At 43.6% G+C, this 17,583-nt stretch overlaps 1 protein-coding gene across 5 annotated transcripts in view; it reads right to left on the reverse strand.

Moving 5' to 3' along the window:
- The window catches only part of LOC100194730 (ubiquitin-protein ligase E3A), a 55,598-nt gene that overhangs the window by 15,134 nt on the left and 22,881 nt on the right, over window positions 1–17,583 (reverse strand). For all 5 annotated transcript variants that reach the window (XM_045688001.2, XM_045687998.2, XM_045688000.2 and 2 more), the window contains exons 8-12: window positions 15,691–15,835; window positions 15,209–15,414; window positions 8,446–8,610; window positions 7,839–7,994; window positions 1,620–1,693 (exon numbers count right to left, since the gene is read on the reverse strand). In XM_045688001.2, coding sequence (XP_045543957.1) covers window positions 1,620–1,693; window positions 7,839–7,994; window positions 8,446–8,610; window positions 15,209–15,414; window positions 15,691–15,835 — 746 coding nt within the window. The remainder of the gene's footprint in view (window positions 1–1,619; window positions 1,694–7,838; window positions 7,995–8,445; window positions 8,611–15,208; window positions 15,415–15,690; window positions 15,836–17,583) is intronic.

Genomic DNA, 17,583 nt, shown 5'->3' on the forward strand with positions numbered 1-17,583 from the left:
TGTTTCAGCGTGACAATGCCCCCGTGCACAAAGCGAGGACCATATAGAAATGGTTTGTCGAGATCGGTGTGGAAGAACTTGACCGGCATGCACAGAGCCCTGACCTCAACCCCACTGAACACCTTTGGGATGAATTGGAACACCGACCACGAGCCAGGCCTAAATCACCCAACATCAGTGCCCGACCTCACTAATGCTCTTGTGGCTGAATGGAAGCAAGTCCCTGCAGCAATGTACCAACATCTAGTGGAAAGCCTTCCCAGAAGAGTAGAGGCTGTTACTGCAGCAAAGGGGGGGACCAACTCCATATTAATATCCATGGTTTTGGAATGAGATGTTAGATGAGCAGGTGTCCACATACTTTTGGTCATGTGGTGTATATACTGAACAAAAATATAAATGCAACATGCAACAATTTCAAAAGACTTTACAGAGTTACAGTTCATATAAGGAAATCAGTCAATTGAAATAAATAAATTAGGCTCTATGGATTACACATGACTGGGAATACAGATATTCATCTGTTGGTCACTGATGCATAAAAAAAAAGAAAAAAGTTAAGGGCATGGATCAGAAAACCAGTCAGTATCTGCTGTGACCATTTGCCTCATGCAGCGCGACACATCTCCTTCGCATAGAGTTGATCAGGCTGTTGATTGTGGCCTGCTGGAATGAAATATAAAACGCAACATGTAAAGTGTTGGTCCCATGTTTCATGAAATATAAGATCCCAGAAATGTTCCATACTCACAAAAAGTATATTTCTCTCAAATTTTTGTGCCCAAATTTGTTAACATCCCTGTTAGTGAGCATTTCTCCTTTGCCAAGATTATCCATCCACCTGACAGGTGTGGCATATCAAGAAGCCGACTAAACAGCATGATCATTTCACAGGTGCACCTTGCGCTGGGAACAATAAATGGCCACTCTAAAATGTGCAGTTTTGTCACACAACACAATGCCACAGTTTTGAAGGAGCGTGCAATTGGCATGCTGACTGCAGGAATGTCCACCACACCTGTTGCCCGGTAATTTCATGTCAATTTCTCTACCATAAGCCACCTCCAACATTGTTTCAGAGAATTTGGCAGTACATCCAACAGGACTAAAAAAAACACAGCACACGCCAGCCCAGGACCTCCACATTCGGCTTCTTCACCTGCGGATCGTTTGAGATCAGCCATCCGGACAGCTGATGAAAATGAGGAGTATTTTTGTCTGTAATAAAGCCCTTTAGTGGGTAAAAACTCATTAAGATTGGCTGGGCCTGGCTCCCAAGTAGGTGGACCTATGCCCTTCCAGGCCCACCCATGGCTGTGCCCCTGCCCAGTCATGTGAAATCCATAGATTATGGCCTAATGAATTTATTTCAATTGAATGGTTTTCCTTATATGAACTGTAACTCAGTAAAATCTTGAAATTGTTTCATGTTGCGTTAATATTTTTTGTTCAGCATATATTATTTTATATATATATATATATATATGTCATATAATGAAAGTAATATATGCAGATCTTTCATTCAAGAGAGAAATTGAAAGAGATCTTTGTATAGAAATATAGAAATCAATGTCACAACATTGTAATAAATTACATCAAAAACATTTTTTTTTTTTTACTTAATAATGCGACAATCCTTGCTGTAGCCTCCGTCATACTCTGTCGTTTCTTCAAGCGCCTGAAAGTCTAAATTCTGAGAAGGAAGTTGGAACACAAGAGACAGTTAGATCAAGCTACATCAGGTGGCATAGAAAACAATAGTGCAGCTATGGATTTAAATTGTCATATTTTGTTGACGATCTACACAAAATACTCTAATGTCAGAGTGGAAGAAAAATTCTAACTTTTGTACAAAAAGATAATAAAAAATACGAATATATCTTGATTAGATAAGTAATCAACCCTCTGAGTTAATACATGTTAGAATCACCTTTGGCAGTGATTATAGTGGTGAGTCTTTCTGGGTAAGTCTCTAAGAGTGTTCCCACACCTGAATTGTGCAACATTCTTCAAACTCTGTCAAATTGGTTGTTCGTCATTGCTAGACAACCATTTTCAGGTCTTGCTATAGATTTTCAAGCAGATTTATGTCAAAACTGTAACTTGGACACTCAGGAACATTCCCTGTTTTCTTGGTAAGCAACTCCAGAGTAGATTTGGCCTTGTGTTTTAGGTTAATGTCCCGCTGAAAAAGTGAATCTATCTCCTAGTGTCTGGTGGAAAGCAGACTGAACCAGGTTTTCCTCTAGGATTTTGCCTGTGCTTAGCTTATCTTTCTTCTCCCCAGTCCTTAACAATTACAAGCATACCCATCACATGATGCAGCCACCACTATGCTTGAAAATATGGAGAGTGGTACTCAGTAATGTGTTGTATTCAGGATAAAAAGTGAATTGCTTTGCCACATTTTTTTGTAGTATTACTTTAGTGCCTTGTTGCAAACAGGATGCATGTTTTGGAATATTGTTAATATTCTGCAAAGGCTTCCTTCTTTTCACTCTGTAATTTAGGTTAATGTGGAGTAACTACAATGTTTTTATTTAATTAACCTTTTATTTATTAATTTAACCTTTATTTAACTAGGCAAGCCAGTTAAGAACAAATTCTTATTTACAATGACGGCCTACCCTGGCCAAACCCTAACGACGCTGGGCCAATTGTGCGTCGCTCTATGGGACTCCCAATCACAGACGTTTTTTTTTTTAGCACTGTATTTTTCCTCATCAATCTACACACATTACCCCATAATGACGAAGCAAAAACTAGTTTTTAGAAATGTTTGCAAATTCATGAAAAACTGAAATATTACATTTACATAAAGTATTCAGCCCTTTTACTCAGTGCGTTGTTGAAGCACCTTTTGCAGCGATTACAGCCTTGAGTCTTCTTGGGTATGACGCTACAAGCTTGGCACACCTGTATGAGGAGTGTCTCCCATTCTTCTCTGCAGATCCTGTCAAGCTCATTCAGGTTGGATGGGGAGCGTCCCAGCACAGCTATTTTCAGGTCTCTCCAGAGATGTTCGATCGGGTTCAAGTCCGGGCTCTGGCTGGGCCACTCAAGTACATTCAGAGACTTGTCCCGAAGCCAATACTGCGCTGCCTTGGCTGTGGGAATTGGGTAGTTGTCCTGTTAGAAGGTGCCACAGTCTGAGGTCCTGAGCACTCTGGACCTTTCATCAAGGATCTCTGTACTTTGCTCCGTTCATCTTTGCATCGATCCTGACAAGTCTCCCGGTCCCTGCCGCTGAAAAACATCCCCACAGCATGATGCTGCCACCACGCTTCACCGTAGGGATGGTGCCAGGTTTCCTCCAGATGTGATGCTTGGTATTCAAGTCAAGGTTTCATCAGACCAGAGAATCTGGTTTCTCATGGTCTGAGAGTCCTTTAGGTGACTTTTGGCAAACTCCAAGCGGGCTGTCATGTGCCTTTTAAGTGGCTTCCGTCTGGCCATTCTACCATAAAGGCCTGATTGGTGGAGTCCTGCAGAGATGGTTGTCCTTCTGGAAGGTTCTTCGACCTCTACAGAGGAACTCTGACCATCGGGTTCTTGGTCACCTCCCTGACCAAGGTCATTCCCCCGATTGCTCAGTGGCCTGCTATAGGAAGGGTCTTAGTGGTTCCAAACTTCTTCCATTTAAGAATGACGGCGGCCACTGTGTTCCTGTATCACCAGCAGCAAGAGCGACATCATTGATGTATACAGAGATAAGAGTCAGCCCGAGAATTGAACCCTGTGGCACCCCCATAGAGACAACCAGAGGTCCGGACAACAGGCCCTCCGATTTGACACACTGAACTCTTTCAGAGAAGTAGTTGGTGAACCAGGCGAGGCAGTCATTTGAGAAACCAAGGCTGTTGAGTCTACCGATAAGAATGATTGACAGAGTCGAAAGCCTTGGCCAGGTCGATGAATACGGCTGCACAGTATTGTCTTTTATCGATGGCGGTTATGATATCGTTTAGGACCTTGAGCGTGACTGAGGTGCACCCAAGACCAGCTCGGAAAAACCAGATTGCATAGCGGAGAAGGTACGGTGGGATTCAAAATGGTCAGTGATCTATGTGTTAACTTGGCTTTCGAAGACCTTAGAAAGGCAGGGTAGGATAGATATAGGTCTGTAACAGTTAGGGTCTAGAGTGTCTCCCCTTTGAAGAGGGGGATGACCCCGGCAGCTTTCCAATCTTTGGGTATCTCAGACGATACGAAAGAGAGGTTGAATAGGCTAGTAATAGGGGTTGCAACAATTTTGGCAGATAATTTTAGAAAGAGAGGGTCCAGATTGTCTAGCCCAGCTGATTTGTAGGGGTCCAGATATTGCAACTCTTTTAGAACATCAGCTAACTGGATTTGGGTGAAGGAGAAATGGGGGAGGCTTGGGCAAGTTGCTGTGGGGGGTGCAGGGCTGTTGACCGGGATAGGGGTAGCCAGGTGGAAATCATGGCCAGCCTGTAGAAAAAGGCTTATTGCAATTCTCAATTATCGTGGATTTATCGGTGGTGACAGTGTTTCCTAGCCTCAGTGCAGTGGGCAGCTGTTCTTATTCTCCATGGACTTTACAGTGTCCCAGAACTTTTTGGAGTTTGTGCTACAGGATGCAAATTGCTGTATGAAAAGGCTAGCCTTTGCTTTCCTAACAGCCTGTTCCTAACTTCCCTGAAAAGTTGCATATCGCAGGGGCTATTCGATGCTAATGCAGAACGCCACAGGATGTTTTGTGCTGGTCAAGGGCAGTCAGGTCTGGAGAGAACCAAGGGCTATATCTGTTCCTGGTTCTACATTTTTTGAATGGGGCATGCTTATTTAAGTTGGTGAGGAAAACACTTTTAAAGAATAACCAGGCATCCTCTACTGACGGAATGAGGTCAATATCCCTACAGGCAATGAGGAGGTGATCGCTGAGATCCTGGTTGAAGACAGCAGAGGTGTATTTAGAGGGCAGGTTGGTCAGGATGATATCTATGAGGGTGCCCATGGTTACAGATTTGGGGTTGTACCTGGTAGGTTCATTAATAATTTGTGTGAGATTGAGGGTGTCTAGCTTAGATTGTAGGACGGCCGGGGTGTTAAGCATGTCCCAGTTTAGGTCACCTAACAGTACGAGCTCTGAAGATAGATGGGGTGCAATCAATTCACATATGGTGTCCAGGGCTCAGCTGGGGGCTGAAGGTGGTTTATAACAAGCGGCAACGGTGAGAGACTTGTTTCTGGAAAGGTGGATTTTTAGAAGTAGAAGCTCGAATTGTTTGGGCACAGACCTGGATAGTATGACAGAACGCTGCAGGCTCTCTCTGCAGTAGATTGCAACTCCAGCCCCTTTGGCAGTTCTATCTTGTTGGAAAATGTTATAGTTAGGGATAGACATTTCAGGGTTTTTGGTGGCCTTCCTAAGCCAGGATTCAGATACGGCTAGGACATCCGGGTTGGCAGAGTGTGCTAAAGCAGTGAATAAAACAATCTTAGGGAGGAGGCTTCTGATGTTAACATGCATGAAACCAAGGCTTTTACAGTTACAGAAGTCAACAAATGATAGCGCCTGGGGAATGGGAGTGGTGCTGGGGGCTACAGGGCCTGGATTAACCTCTACATCACCAGAGGAACAGAGGAGGAGTAGGATGAGGGTACGGCTAAAGGATATAAGAACTGGTCGTCTAGTGCGTTCAGGAACAGAGAGTAAAAGGAGCAGGTTTCTGGGCGCGGAAGAATAGATTCAAGGCATAATGTACAGACAAGGGTATGGAAGGATGTGAATACAGTGGAGGTAAACCTAGGCATTGAGTGACGATGAGCGAGGTTTTGTCTCGAGACACCATTTAAAGCAGGTGAGGTCACCACATGTGTGGGAGGTGGAACAAAAAGGGCCAGCTAAGGCATATTGAGTATTGCTGGAGGCTCTACAGTGAAATATGAAAATAATCACAAATCAAAACAGCAATGGACAAGGCATATTGACATTAGGGAGAGGCATGCGTAGCCGAGTGATCATAGGGACCAGTGAGTAGCTAGATGAGCTGGAGACACGGCGATTCAGACAGCTAGCGGGCCGGGGCTAGCAGAAGGGCCTTCGGGGGACGTTGCGACGGAAGAGTCGTTTGTAGCCCCCATGGATGGTTACGTCGGCAGACCAGTCGTGATGGATCGGCAGGGTTCCATGTAGGTAGTAAAAGGGTCCAGGCCAATTGGCAAAATAGGTATTGTAGCCCAAGAAATTGGCTGATAGACCTCTTCAGCTAACAATCCAATACGCTCTAGATAGCTAGCGAGCCGCGGCTAGCAAGCTAGCGGATGGGCCTTCAGGGGATGTCACGACGGAGGAGCCTGTTGAAACTTCCTGGCGGCGGATTACGGCAGTAGACCAGTTGTGATGGATCGGCGGGGCTCCATGTCGGCAGTGAAAGTGGTCCAGGCCAATTGGCAAAATAGGTATTGTAGCTCAAGGAGTGGCTGATGGACCTCTTCAGCTAGCTGGGAGATGGGCCTAGCACGAGGCTAGTTCCAGTCTAACTGGTGCTTGCGTCGGGACAGAGACGTTAGCCAGGGGGGTAGCCACTCGGATAGCAGCTAGCTAGCTGCGATGATCCAGGTGAAAAGGTTCAGAGCTTGCAGTAGGAATCTGGAGATGTGGAGAAAAAGCAGTCCGGTATGATCTGGGTTGAATCGCGCTGTGCAGACTGGCAGGAGTTGACCTGGCTAAAGGTTAGCTGAGGACCGCTAGCCGTGGCTAACTGACTACTAGCTAGTAGCTAGTTAGCTGACTAGATTCTGTTGGGGGTTCCGGTTCTAAAGTATAGAAAATAGCAGATCCATAACACATTGGGTGAGGTGGGTTGCAGGAGAGTATGTTGAAACTGAGGTTAAAAATATAACAAATATAGACACGAGATTTTTTTTTAATCTAATGAATACTAATGAAATAAAGGCATTTGTTTTTTCTTTTGTAATAAATGTGCAAACATTTCTAAAAACATGTTTTCACTTTGAATTTATGGGGTATTGTATGTCGAATGATGAGTTTTTTTTATTTATTGAACCCATTTTACAACAAAAATGTGGGAAAAGGGAAGGGGTCTGAATACTTTCCGAATGCATTGTATACATCTGACTGGTGGTTAGAGCATTGGACTAGTAACCGAAAGGTTGCAAGATCGAATCCCTGAGCTGACAAGGTAAAAATCTGTCGTTCTGCCCCCTGAATAAGACAGTTAACCCACTGTTCCTAGGCCGTCGTAGAAAATAAGAATTTGTTCTTAACTGACTTGCCTGGTAAAATAAATACAACTACAGGTGGTTTTCGTGAGAAGACTGATTTTCAGGACGCCTCATGGTCTTAACAAACGCTGTTCTAGCTCTGTCACCTTTCACCGCAGATGCGGAAGTGTTATAGAGATCTATAGCTTAAAGTGACAGATTGTTATGGGGATTTTTTATTATTATGCTAATTTTGATTTCCGTGCATCAACCTGAGGGGGTTAAGCTATTTATTAAATTTTTTCTGAAATTATTTAGGTTTGCCATAACAAAGGGTTTGAATACTTATTGACTCAAGACATTTCAGCTTTAAAACGTTGTATTAATTTGTACAAATTTCAGGGAAAAAATTATTCCACTTTGAAATTATGGGGTATTGTGTGTAGGCCAGTGACAATTTTTTATTTAATTTATTTTTTTTAATCTGTTTTAATACATTTTAAATTCAGGATGTAACACAACAAAATGTGGAAAAAGTCAAGGGGTGTGAATACTTTATGAAGGCACTGCATATGCATGTATCTGTATTCTGTTTTTTTTTTAAATCATATGCTTAAAGTGAAAATCCTAACAAAAATCCTACTTACCCTGCTTCCACAGATAAGTAGCTCCACCTCTTCAGGTCTAAATAAACACTTGAGAGGCGACTCGTTGGTGACCATCTGAAAGCCCCTCCTGAAGGCTTTGAACTGGCGCTCCACACTCTTATTAAGAATGTAATCACCATACAGAGAGACAAACTCCTGGAGATCACACAGGAACACAGATAGGACCAGTCAAAACAACATCATCGTTCACTTCAGTGGTCCTGGGATAGACTGGATACTTCAGTCAGTGGTCCTGTGATACACTAGATACTTCAGTCAGTGGTCCTGTGATAGACTAGATACTTCAGTCAGTGATCCTGTGATAGACTAGATACTTCAGTGGTCCTGTGATAGACTGGATACTTCAGTCAGTGATCCTGTGATAGACTAGATACTTCAGTCAGTGATCCTGTGATAGACTAGATACTTCAGTGGTCCTGTGATAGACTAGATACTTCAGTGGTCCTGTGATAGACTAGATACTTCAGTGGTCCTGTGATAGACTAGATACTTCAGTGGTCCTGTGATAGACTAGATACTTCAGTGGTCCTGTGATAGACTACATACTTCAGTGGTCCTGTGATAGACTAGACAACAGGCATCTCACCTTTCTATTGTCCGCAGTAACAGGTATCTTGTCCCCATTTTCCTTCAGGTCGTAAGTGATGGGTTCTCCAAACAGGTCAGTCTGTGAGATCTGGAAGGTGATCATCATGTCCTCCTCCACGTCTCCTTCATAGTCCAGCAGCTCCTTCAGACTCTGGTATAGAACCTGCGACGGCAGATAACCATAGAGATAGTTAGAGGACGCAACATTGTACCTGTCCTGTTATGGCATCTGTGAGGGCATGGGCAGCGCCATTGAGGTCATCTCCATTTTGAAGTAGTCCGTTTTTCTTCTTCTTCTACTACTTCTATGAAAGGGTGCATAACTGCTATCTGGAGTGTGTTGTTTGAACATGTATTTACTGCCATCTGAAGTTATGAAATGTTTGCATTTTACATTTACATTTTAGTCATTTAGCAGACGCTCTTATCCAGAGCGACTTACAGTAGTGAATGCATACATTTTATTTCATTTTTTTTTTTTTGTACTGGCCCCCTGTGGGAATCGAACCCACAACCCTGGCGTTGCACACACCATGCTGGCGTTGCAAACACCATGCTCTACCAACTGAGCCACAGGGAAGACTGTTTGCTCACCAGTATGATTAATTGGATTATTTCTACTGATTACATGAATGCAATTATGTGATCCTTCATTAATAACAGATGTAACAATTCACCGATACGCATCGTTTTCCGGTTCAAATGTTTAAGATATGAGTACATCGGTCCGTGAGACCCCCAAAAATCGACCAAAATGTAGCATGTGTCGGTCAGAAAATCGTTACAAAATGTTACGCATTGCCGGTTCACTAAAACGTTATGCTCAAACTACTTTCTTTCTACCTTCCAAAAATACCTAATATTTTGTTACATCTGTCTTTCAATAGCCTAGTCAAACTGGGCACTCTGAGCAGCTTCGCTCGCTGACCAACGTAGGCTGTATGCTGATCGGGGCTTCGATTAGATTTTATTTAAAATGGTTCAGGTTTACCATCAGCAAGTCGGAATGAATGTTTGAGTTTCTGCTGTCTCGACCTCTGAATGATTGGCTATGAAAAGCCAACTGACATTTACTCCTGAGGTGCTGACCTGTTGCACCCTCTACAACCACTGTAATTATTATTATTATTATCTGAATATCTTATCTGGTGAAATAATAATCACAGTGGTTGTAGAGGGTGCAACAGGTCAGAGGAGGGTCAGTGTAAATAGTCCGGGTGGTCATTTGATTAATTGTTCAGCATAATACCTCAATTGGCCCGACCAAAGAGTGCTCCCACACATTGGCTAACCGGGCTATCTGCATTGTGTCCCGCCACCCGCCAACCCCTCTTTTACGCTACTGCTACTCTCTGTTTAGCATATATGCATAGTCACTTTAACCAGATCTACATGCACATACTACCTCAATCAGCCTGACTAACTGGTGTCTGTATGTAGCCTCGCTACAGTATATAGCCTCGCTACTGTTATTTTTCACTGTCTTTTTACTGTTGTTTTAATTTCTTTACTTACCTATTGTTCACCTAATACCTTTTTTGCACTGTTGGTTAGAGCCTATAAGTAAGCATTTCACTGTAAGGTCTACACCTGTTGTATTCAGCATTTCACTTTAAGGTCTACACCTGTTGTATTCGGCGCACGTGACAAATAAACTTTGATTTGATTTGCTTCTTCCCTAAATAGTTCTTGCAAAGTTTGGAGCTGTGCTTTGGGTCATTGTCCTGTTGTAGGAGGAAATTGGCTAAATGGAGTGACAGCCTTCCTTCTTCAAGATCCCTTTTACCCTGTACAAATCTCCCACTTTCCCTCCACCAAAGCACCCCCAGACCATCACATTGCCTCCACCATGATGACAGATGGCGTCAAACACTCCTCCAGCATCTTTTCATTTTCTCTGCGTCTCACGAATGTTCTTCTTTGTGATCCGAACACCTCAAACTTAGATTCGTCTGTCCATGACACTTTTTTCCCCAATCTTCCTCTGTCCAGTGTCTGTGTTCTTTTGCCCATCTTAATCTTTTATTTTTATTGGCCAGTCTGAGATATGGCTTTTTCTTTGCAACTCTGCCTAGAAGGCCAGCATCCCGGAGTCGCCTCTTCACTGTTGACGTTGAGACTGGTGTTTTGTGGGTACTATTTAATGAAGCTGCCAGTTGAGAACTTGTGAAGTGTCTGTTTCTCAAACTAGACACTCTAATCTACTTGTCCTCTTGCTCAGTTGTGCACCGGGGCCTCCCACTCCTCTTTCTATTCTGGTTAGAGCCAGTTTGCGCTGTTCTGTGAAGGGAGTAGTACACAGCGTTGTACGAGATCTTCAGTATCTTGGCAATTTCTCGCATGGAATAGCCTTCATTTCTCAGAACAAGAATAGACTGACAAGTTTCAGAAGAAAGTTCTTTGTTTCTGGCCATTTTGAGCCTGTAATCGAACCCACAAATGCTGATGCTCCAGATACTCAACTAGTCTAAAGAAGGCCAGTTTTATTGCTTCTTTAATCAGGACAACAGTTTTCAGCTGTGCTAACATAATTGCAAATGGGTTTTCTAATGATCAATTAGCCTTTTAAAATGATAAACTTGGATTAGCTAACACAACGTGCCATTGGAACACAGGAGTGATGGTTGCTGATAATGGGCCTCTGCACCCCTATTTAGATATTCCATAAAAAATCTGCCGTTTCCAGCTCCAATAGTCATTTACAACATTAACAATGTCTACACTGTATTTCTGATCAATTTTATGTTATTTTAATGGGGGGGGGGGGGGGGGGGGGGAGAGCTTTTCTTTTGAAGTAAATTTCTAAGTGAACCCCAAACTTTTGAACGGTAGAGTATATATTCGTTGGCTATGTCATAGCTCATTTTTAAAGATAAAATATGGATACATTATATAGCTCTAACACTTTAAATCTGCAAAAACGACAAATATACTGCTCAAAAAAATAAAGGGAACACTTAAACAACACAATGTAACTCCAAGTCAATCGCACTTCTGTGAAATCAAACTGTCCACTTAGGAAGCAACACTGATTGACAATAAATTTCACATGCTGTTGTGCAAATGGAATAGACAACAGGTGGAAATTATAGGCAATTAGCAAGACACCCCCAATAAAGGAGTGGTTCTGCAGGTGGTAACCACAGACCACTTCTCAGTTCCTATGCTTCCTGGCTAATGTTTTGGTCACTTTTGAATGCTGGCGGTGCTTTCACTCTAGTGGTAGCATGAGACGGAGTCTACAACCCACACAAGTGGCTCAGGTAGTGCAGCTCATCCAGGATGGCACATCAATGCGAGCTGTGGCAAGAAGGTTTGCTGTGTCCTCTGCCTTTGTGCAAGGAGGAGCACTGCCAGAGCCCTGCAAAATGATCTCCAGCAGGCTACAAATATGCATGTGTCTGCTCAAACGGTCAGAAACAGACTCCATGAGGGTGGTATGAGGGCCCGATGTCCACAGGTGGGGGTTGTGCTTACATCCCAACACCGTGCAGGACGTTTGGCATTTGCCAGAGAACACCAAAATTGGCAAATTCGCCACTGGCGCCCTGTGCTCTTCACAGATGAAAGCAGGTTCACACTGTGCAAATGTGACAGACGTGACAGTCTGGACACGCCGTGGAGAACGTTCTGCTGCCTGCAACATCCTCCAGCATGACCGGTTTGGCGGTGGGTCAGTCATGGTGTGGGGTGGCATTTCTTTGGGGGGCCGCACAGCCCTCCATGTGCTCGCCAGAGGTGGCCTGACTGCCATTAGGTACCGAGATGAGATCCTCAGACCCCTTGTGAGATCATATGCTGGTGCGGTTGGCCCTGGGTTCCTCCTAATGCAAGACAATGCTAGACCTCATGTGGCTGGAGTGTGTCAGCAGTTCCTGCAAGAGGAAGGCATTGATGCTATGGACTGGCCCGCCCGTTCCCCAGACCTGAATCCAATTGAGCACATCTGGGACATCATGTCTCGCTCCATCCACCAACGCCACGTTGCACCACAGACTGTCCAGGAGTTGGCGGATGCTTTAGTCCAGGTCTGGGAGGAGATCCCTCAGGAGACCATCCGCCACCTCATCAGGAGCATGCCCAGGCGTTGTAGGGAGGTCATACAGGCACGTGGAGGCCACACACACTGCTGAGCCTCGTTTTGACTTGTTTTAAGGACATTACATCAAAGTTGGATCAGCCTGTAGTGTGGTTTTCCACTTTAGTTTTGAGTGTGACTCCAAATCCAGACCTCCATGGGTTGATAAATTGGATTTCCATTGATTATTTTTGTGTGATTTTGTTGTCAGCACATTCAACTATGTAAAGAAAAAAGTATTTAATAAGATTATTTCATTCATTCAGATCTAGGATGTGTTATTTTAGTGTTCCCTTTATTTTTTTGAGCAGTGTATATTAGTGGGTGTGTTCAGATCTAAAAGGTGTGTGTTTGTGTGTGTGTGTGTGTGTCTTCTGATCCCTCCTGTCTCAGCCTCCAGTATTTATGCTGCAGTAGTTTATGTGTCGGGGGGCTAGAGTCAGTCTGTTACATCTGGAGTATTTCTCTTGTCTTATCCGGTGTCCTGTGTGAATTTAAATATGCTCTCTCTAATTCTCTCTTTCTCTCTTTCTGTCTTTCTCTCGGAGGACCTGAGCCCTAGGACCATGCCTCAGGACTACCTGGCATAATGACTCCTTGCTGTCCCCAGTCCACCTGGCCGTGCTGCTGCTCCAGTTTCAACTGTTCTGCCTGCGGCTATGGAACCCTGACCTGTTCACCGGACGTGCTTGTTGCACCCTCGACAACTACTATGATTATTATTATTTGACCATGCTGGTCATTTATGAACATTTTAACATCTTGACTATGTTCTGTTATAATATCCACCCTGCACAGCCAGAAGAGGACTGGCCACCCCTCATAGCCTGGTTCCTCTCTAGGTTTCTTCCTAGGTTTTTGGCCTTTCTATGGAGTTTTTCCTAGCCACCGTGCTTCTTTCACATGCATTGCTTGCTGTTTGGGGTTTTAGGCTGGGTTTCTGTACAGCACTTTGAGATATCAGCTGATGTACGAAGGGCTATATAAATAAATTTGATTTGATTTGTGGGGGGGGGGGGGTAAAAAGGTAACATTGCCCCTCCTAACCGAGTGTTGGGTGGTATAGAATTATACATCATTTACACACGTCAGCTCAGAGAGATCCAATTCAGAGAGGCCGAGCTCATGAGCTTCCATCAGCAGCAGATTTGAATTTAGAAAAGAAAATGGATGCGTTTATGCAAATGTTATGCAAATGTTAGTGCATCGATTCGTTCTTCTAAATCCAACTGAATCGCACAGAATCGTTTCAAACTAAAACGTATGGTTCCTGTATTGTATCGGAGCCCACGTATCTAGATACGTATCCAATCGATTTGAAAAGGAAAGACACACATCCATAATAATAATAATAATAAATGACATTTAGCAGAAGCTTTTATCCAAAGTGACTTACAGTCATGCGTGCATACATGTTGTTTTTTTTGTACTTATGGGCAACTCTATTAAAACAATGACATTGGCCTATATCATATCCTTAACTTACCTCATTTGCACTCATTGTATATAGACTTTTTATTTTGTTCTACTGTATTATTGACTGTATGTTTTGTTTATTCCATGTGTAACTCTGTGTTGTTGTATGTGTCGAATTGATACACTTTATCTTGGCCAGGTCGCAGTTGTAAATGAGAACTTGTTCTCAACTAGCCTACCTGTATCAAGCTACTCAGTGGTGTAAAGTACTTAAGTAAAAATACTTGAAAGTACTACTTAAGTAGTTTTTGGGGGTATTTGTACTTTACTATTTATATTTTTGACTACTTTTACTTTCCTTTAGAAAATATTATACTTTTTACTACATTCATTGACACCCAAAAGTACTCGTTAAATTTTGAATGCTTAGCAGGACAGGAAAATAGTCAAATTGACGCATTTATCAACGAAACATCCCTGGTCATCCCTACTGCCTCTGATCTGGAGGACTCACTAAACAGAGAACATCTCTGGTCATCCCTACTGCCTCTGATCTGGAGGACTCACTAAACAGAGAACATCCCTGGTCATCTCTACTGCCTCTGATCTGGAGGACTCACTAAACAGATAACATCCCTGGTCCATCCCTACTGCCTCTGATCTGGAGGACTCACTAAACAGAGAACATCCCTGGTCATCCCTACTGCCTCTGATCTGGAGGACTCACTAAACAGAGAACATCCCTGGTCATCCCTACTGCCTCTGATCTGGAGGACTCACTAAACAGAGAACATCCCTGGTCATCCCTACTGCCTCTGATCTGGAGGACTCACTAAACACACATTCTTCGTTTGTAAATTATGTCTGAATGTTGGGAGTGTGCCCAAGGCTTTCCGTAAATGAAAAAAATAAAAAATAATAAGAAAATGCTGCCATCTAATAGGCTTAATATAAGGAATTTGAAATGATTTCATTTTACTTTTGATACTTAAGGATATTTTAAACCAAATACTTTTACTCAAGTAAAATTTTACTGGCTGACTTTTACTTGAGTCATTTTCTATGAAGGTATCTTTACTTTTACTCAAGTATGATAGTTGGGCACTTTTTCCACCACTGCTAACGCTACAGAAACAGGAGATAAGCTCCTGCCCAGCGGGCCGTTCTGGCACAAGGCTACTTACTATATCACATCTAACAGGTTTAAACATGTTACATTAATGACGTTACAAATCACATTGAAACACGTTGAAATATGTTCCAGTACCGGATGTGAGTCTGCCAGGTCCAGATAGGTGCCTTTCTTCCCCATCAGTTTCCTGTAGACCACCATGGGAAAGTGAACATCCAGGATGCAGTTGTTGTAGATGGCCAGGCCCAGGACGATTCCTATCAGGGTGAACTGGGCCTCATTCTCCAGAGAGGACGGGTTGTACCAGAACAGCTTGGTGGACTCATCATACGTAAACATGCCTGACGGAAGGAACACATTTCATTTCATTCATTCATAATTTTTTATTTATGTAGCCACGATAGTCCACTCAGTAACACTTCGTACTGTCTGCCAGAGTCCTGGGACCCATAAAAATCTATATTATAGTGACTGTCTAAAAAACAAAAGGAACATAAAAACACCATGAGGACAGTTGGACAGTTTGATAGTTTGCTGGTGAATAATACAAAGATGATCAGTAAGACTTGTCATGAGCTCGTCTTCTTCCCTAATGTTAAAGCAGAAGAGTATCTCACCAATATCAGGATTGAACATCTCCTCAAGGACAAGCTGGAAAAACTCTTTAGACACTCCTCCTTCGTCGACGCCCTGCTCTCCTTCAAACTCCACAAACAGCTGCTTCCTCAGGTCCGCAGGGTTCTCCATGGAGATCATCTCTAACTGTAGGACACAGAAAGCAGGTTAGGAGAAACAGAAAGATACTTTTTTGGTCATGAGGTGTATGTGGAACACCTGCTCGTCCAATATCTCATTCCAAAATCATGGGGCATTAATATGGAGTTTGTCCCCCCCCCTTTTACAGCTATAACAGCCTAAACTTTTCTGGGAAGGCTTTCCACTAGATGTTGGAACATTGCTGCGGGGACTAGCTTCCATTCAGCCACAAGAACATTAGTGAGGTCGGGCACTGATGTTGGGCGATTTAGGCCTGGCTCACAGTCTGCGATCCAATTCACCCCAAAGGTGTTCGATGGGGTTGAGGTCAAGGCTCTGTGCAGGCCAATCAAGTTCTTCCACAGCGATCTTAACAAACTATTTCTGTATGGACCTCGCTTTGTGCACAGGGGCATTGTCATGCTGAAACAGGAACTGGCCTTCCCCAATCTGTTGCCACAAAGTTGGAAGCACAGAATCGTCTAGAATGTCATTGTATGCTGTAGCGTTAAGATTTCTCTTCACTGGAACGAAGAGGCCTAGCCCAAACAATGAAAAACAGCCCCAGACCATTATTCCTCCTCCACCAAACTTTACAGTTGGCACTACGCATTCGGGCAAGTAGCGTTCTCCTGGCATCCGCCGAACCTAGATTCTTCCGTTGGACTGCCAGATGGTAAAGCGTGATTCATCACTCCAGAGAATGCATTTCCACTGCTCCATAGTCCAATGGTGGCTAGCTTTACACCACTCCAGCCGACGCTTGGCAATGTGCATGGTGATCTTAGGCTTGTGTGCGGCTGCTCGGCCATGCAAACCCATTTCATGAAGCTCCCGACAGAACAGTTATTGTGCTGACGTTTCTTCCAGAGGCAGTTTGGAACTCGGAAGTGAGTGTTGCAATCGAGGAGAGGCAATTTTCACGCACTACGCGCTTAAGCACTCAGCGGTCCCGTTCTGTGAGCTTGTGTGGCCTACCAATTCGCGGCTGAGCCGTTGTTGCTCCTAGACGTTTTCACTTCACAATAACAGCATTTACAGTTGACCGGGGCAGCTCTAGCAGGACAGAAATTTGACGAACTGACTTGTTGGAGACTTGTCGAGCATTTTATACATCTGACCAGTGTCTGTGTTCTTTTGCCCATCTTAATCTTTTCTTTTTATTGGCCAGTCTGAGATATGGCTTTTTCTTTGCAACTATGCCCAGCATCCCGGAGTCGCCTCTTTACTGTTGACGTTGAGACTGGTGTTTTGCCGGTACTATTTAATGAAGCTGCCAGTTGAGGACTTGTGAGGTGTCTGATTCTCAAACTAGAAACTGTAATGTACTTGTCCTCTTGCTCAGTTATGCACCAGGGCCTCTCACTCTTCTAGAGCCAGTTTGCGCTGCTCTGTGAAGGGAGTAGTACACAGCTTTGTACGAGATCTTCAGTTTCTTGGCAATTTCTCGCATGGAATAGCCTTAATTTCTCAGAACAAGAATAGACTGATGAGTTTCAGAAGATTTGAACAATTTGATATTACAGCCTTATTCTAAAATGGATTAAATTACTTTTGTCCTCATCAACTTGATTCTTAACCAAGACTCTTCCTAGAGCTGGCCGCCCAGCCAAACTGAGCAATTGGGGGAGAAGGGCCTTGGTCAGGGAGGTGACCACAAACCCAATGGTCATTGACAGAGCTCCAGAGTGCCTCTGTGGAGATGCGAGAACCTTCCAGAAGGACAACCATCTCTGCAGCACTCCACCAATCAG

The sequence above is a fragment of the Salmo salar genome, chromosome 10, assembly GCF_965601325.2.
Source record: "Salmo salar chromosome 10, fSalSal1, whole genome shotgun sequence".
Classification (NCBI taxonomy): Eukaryota; Metazoa; Chordata; class Actinopteri; order Salmoniformes; family Salmonidae; genus Salmo; species Salmo salar.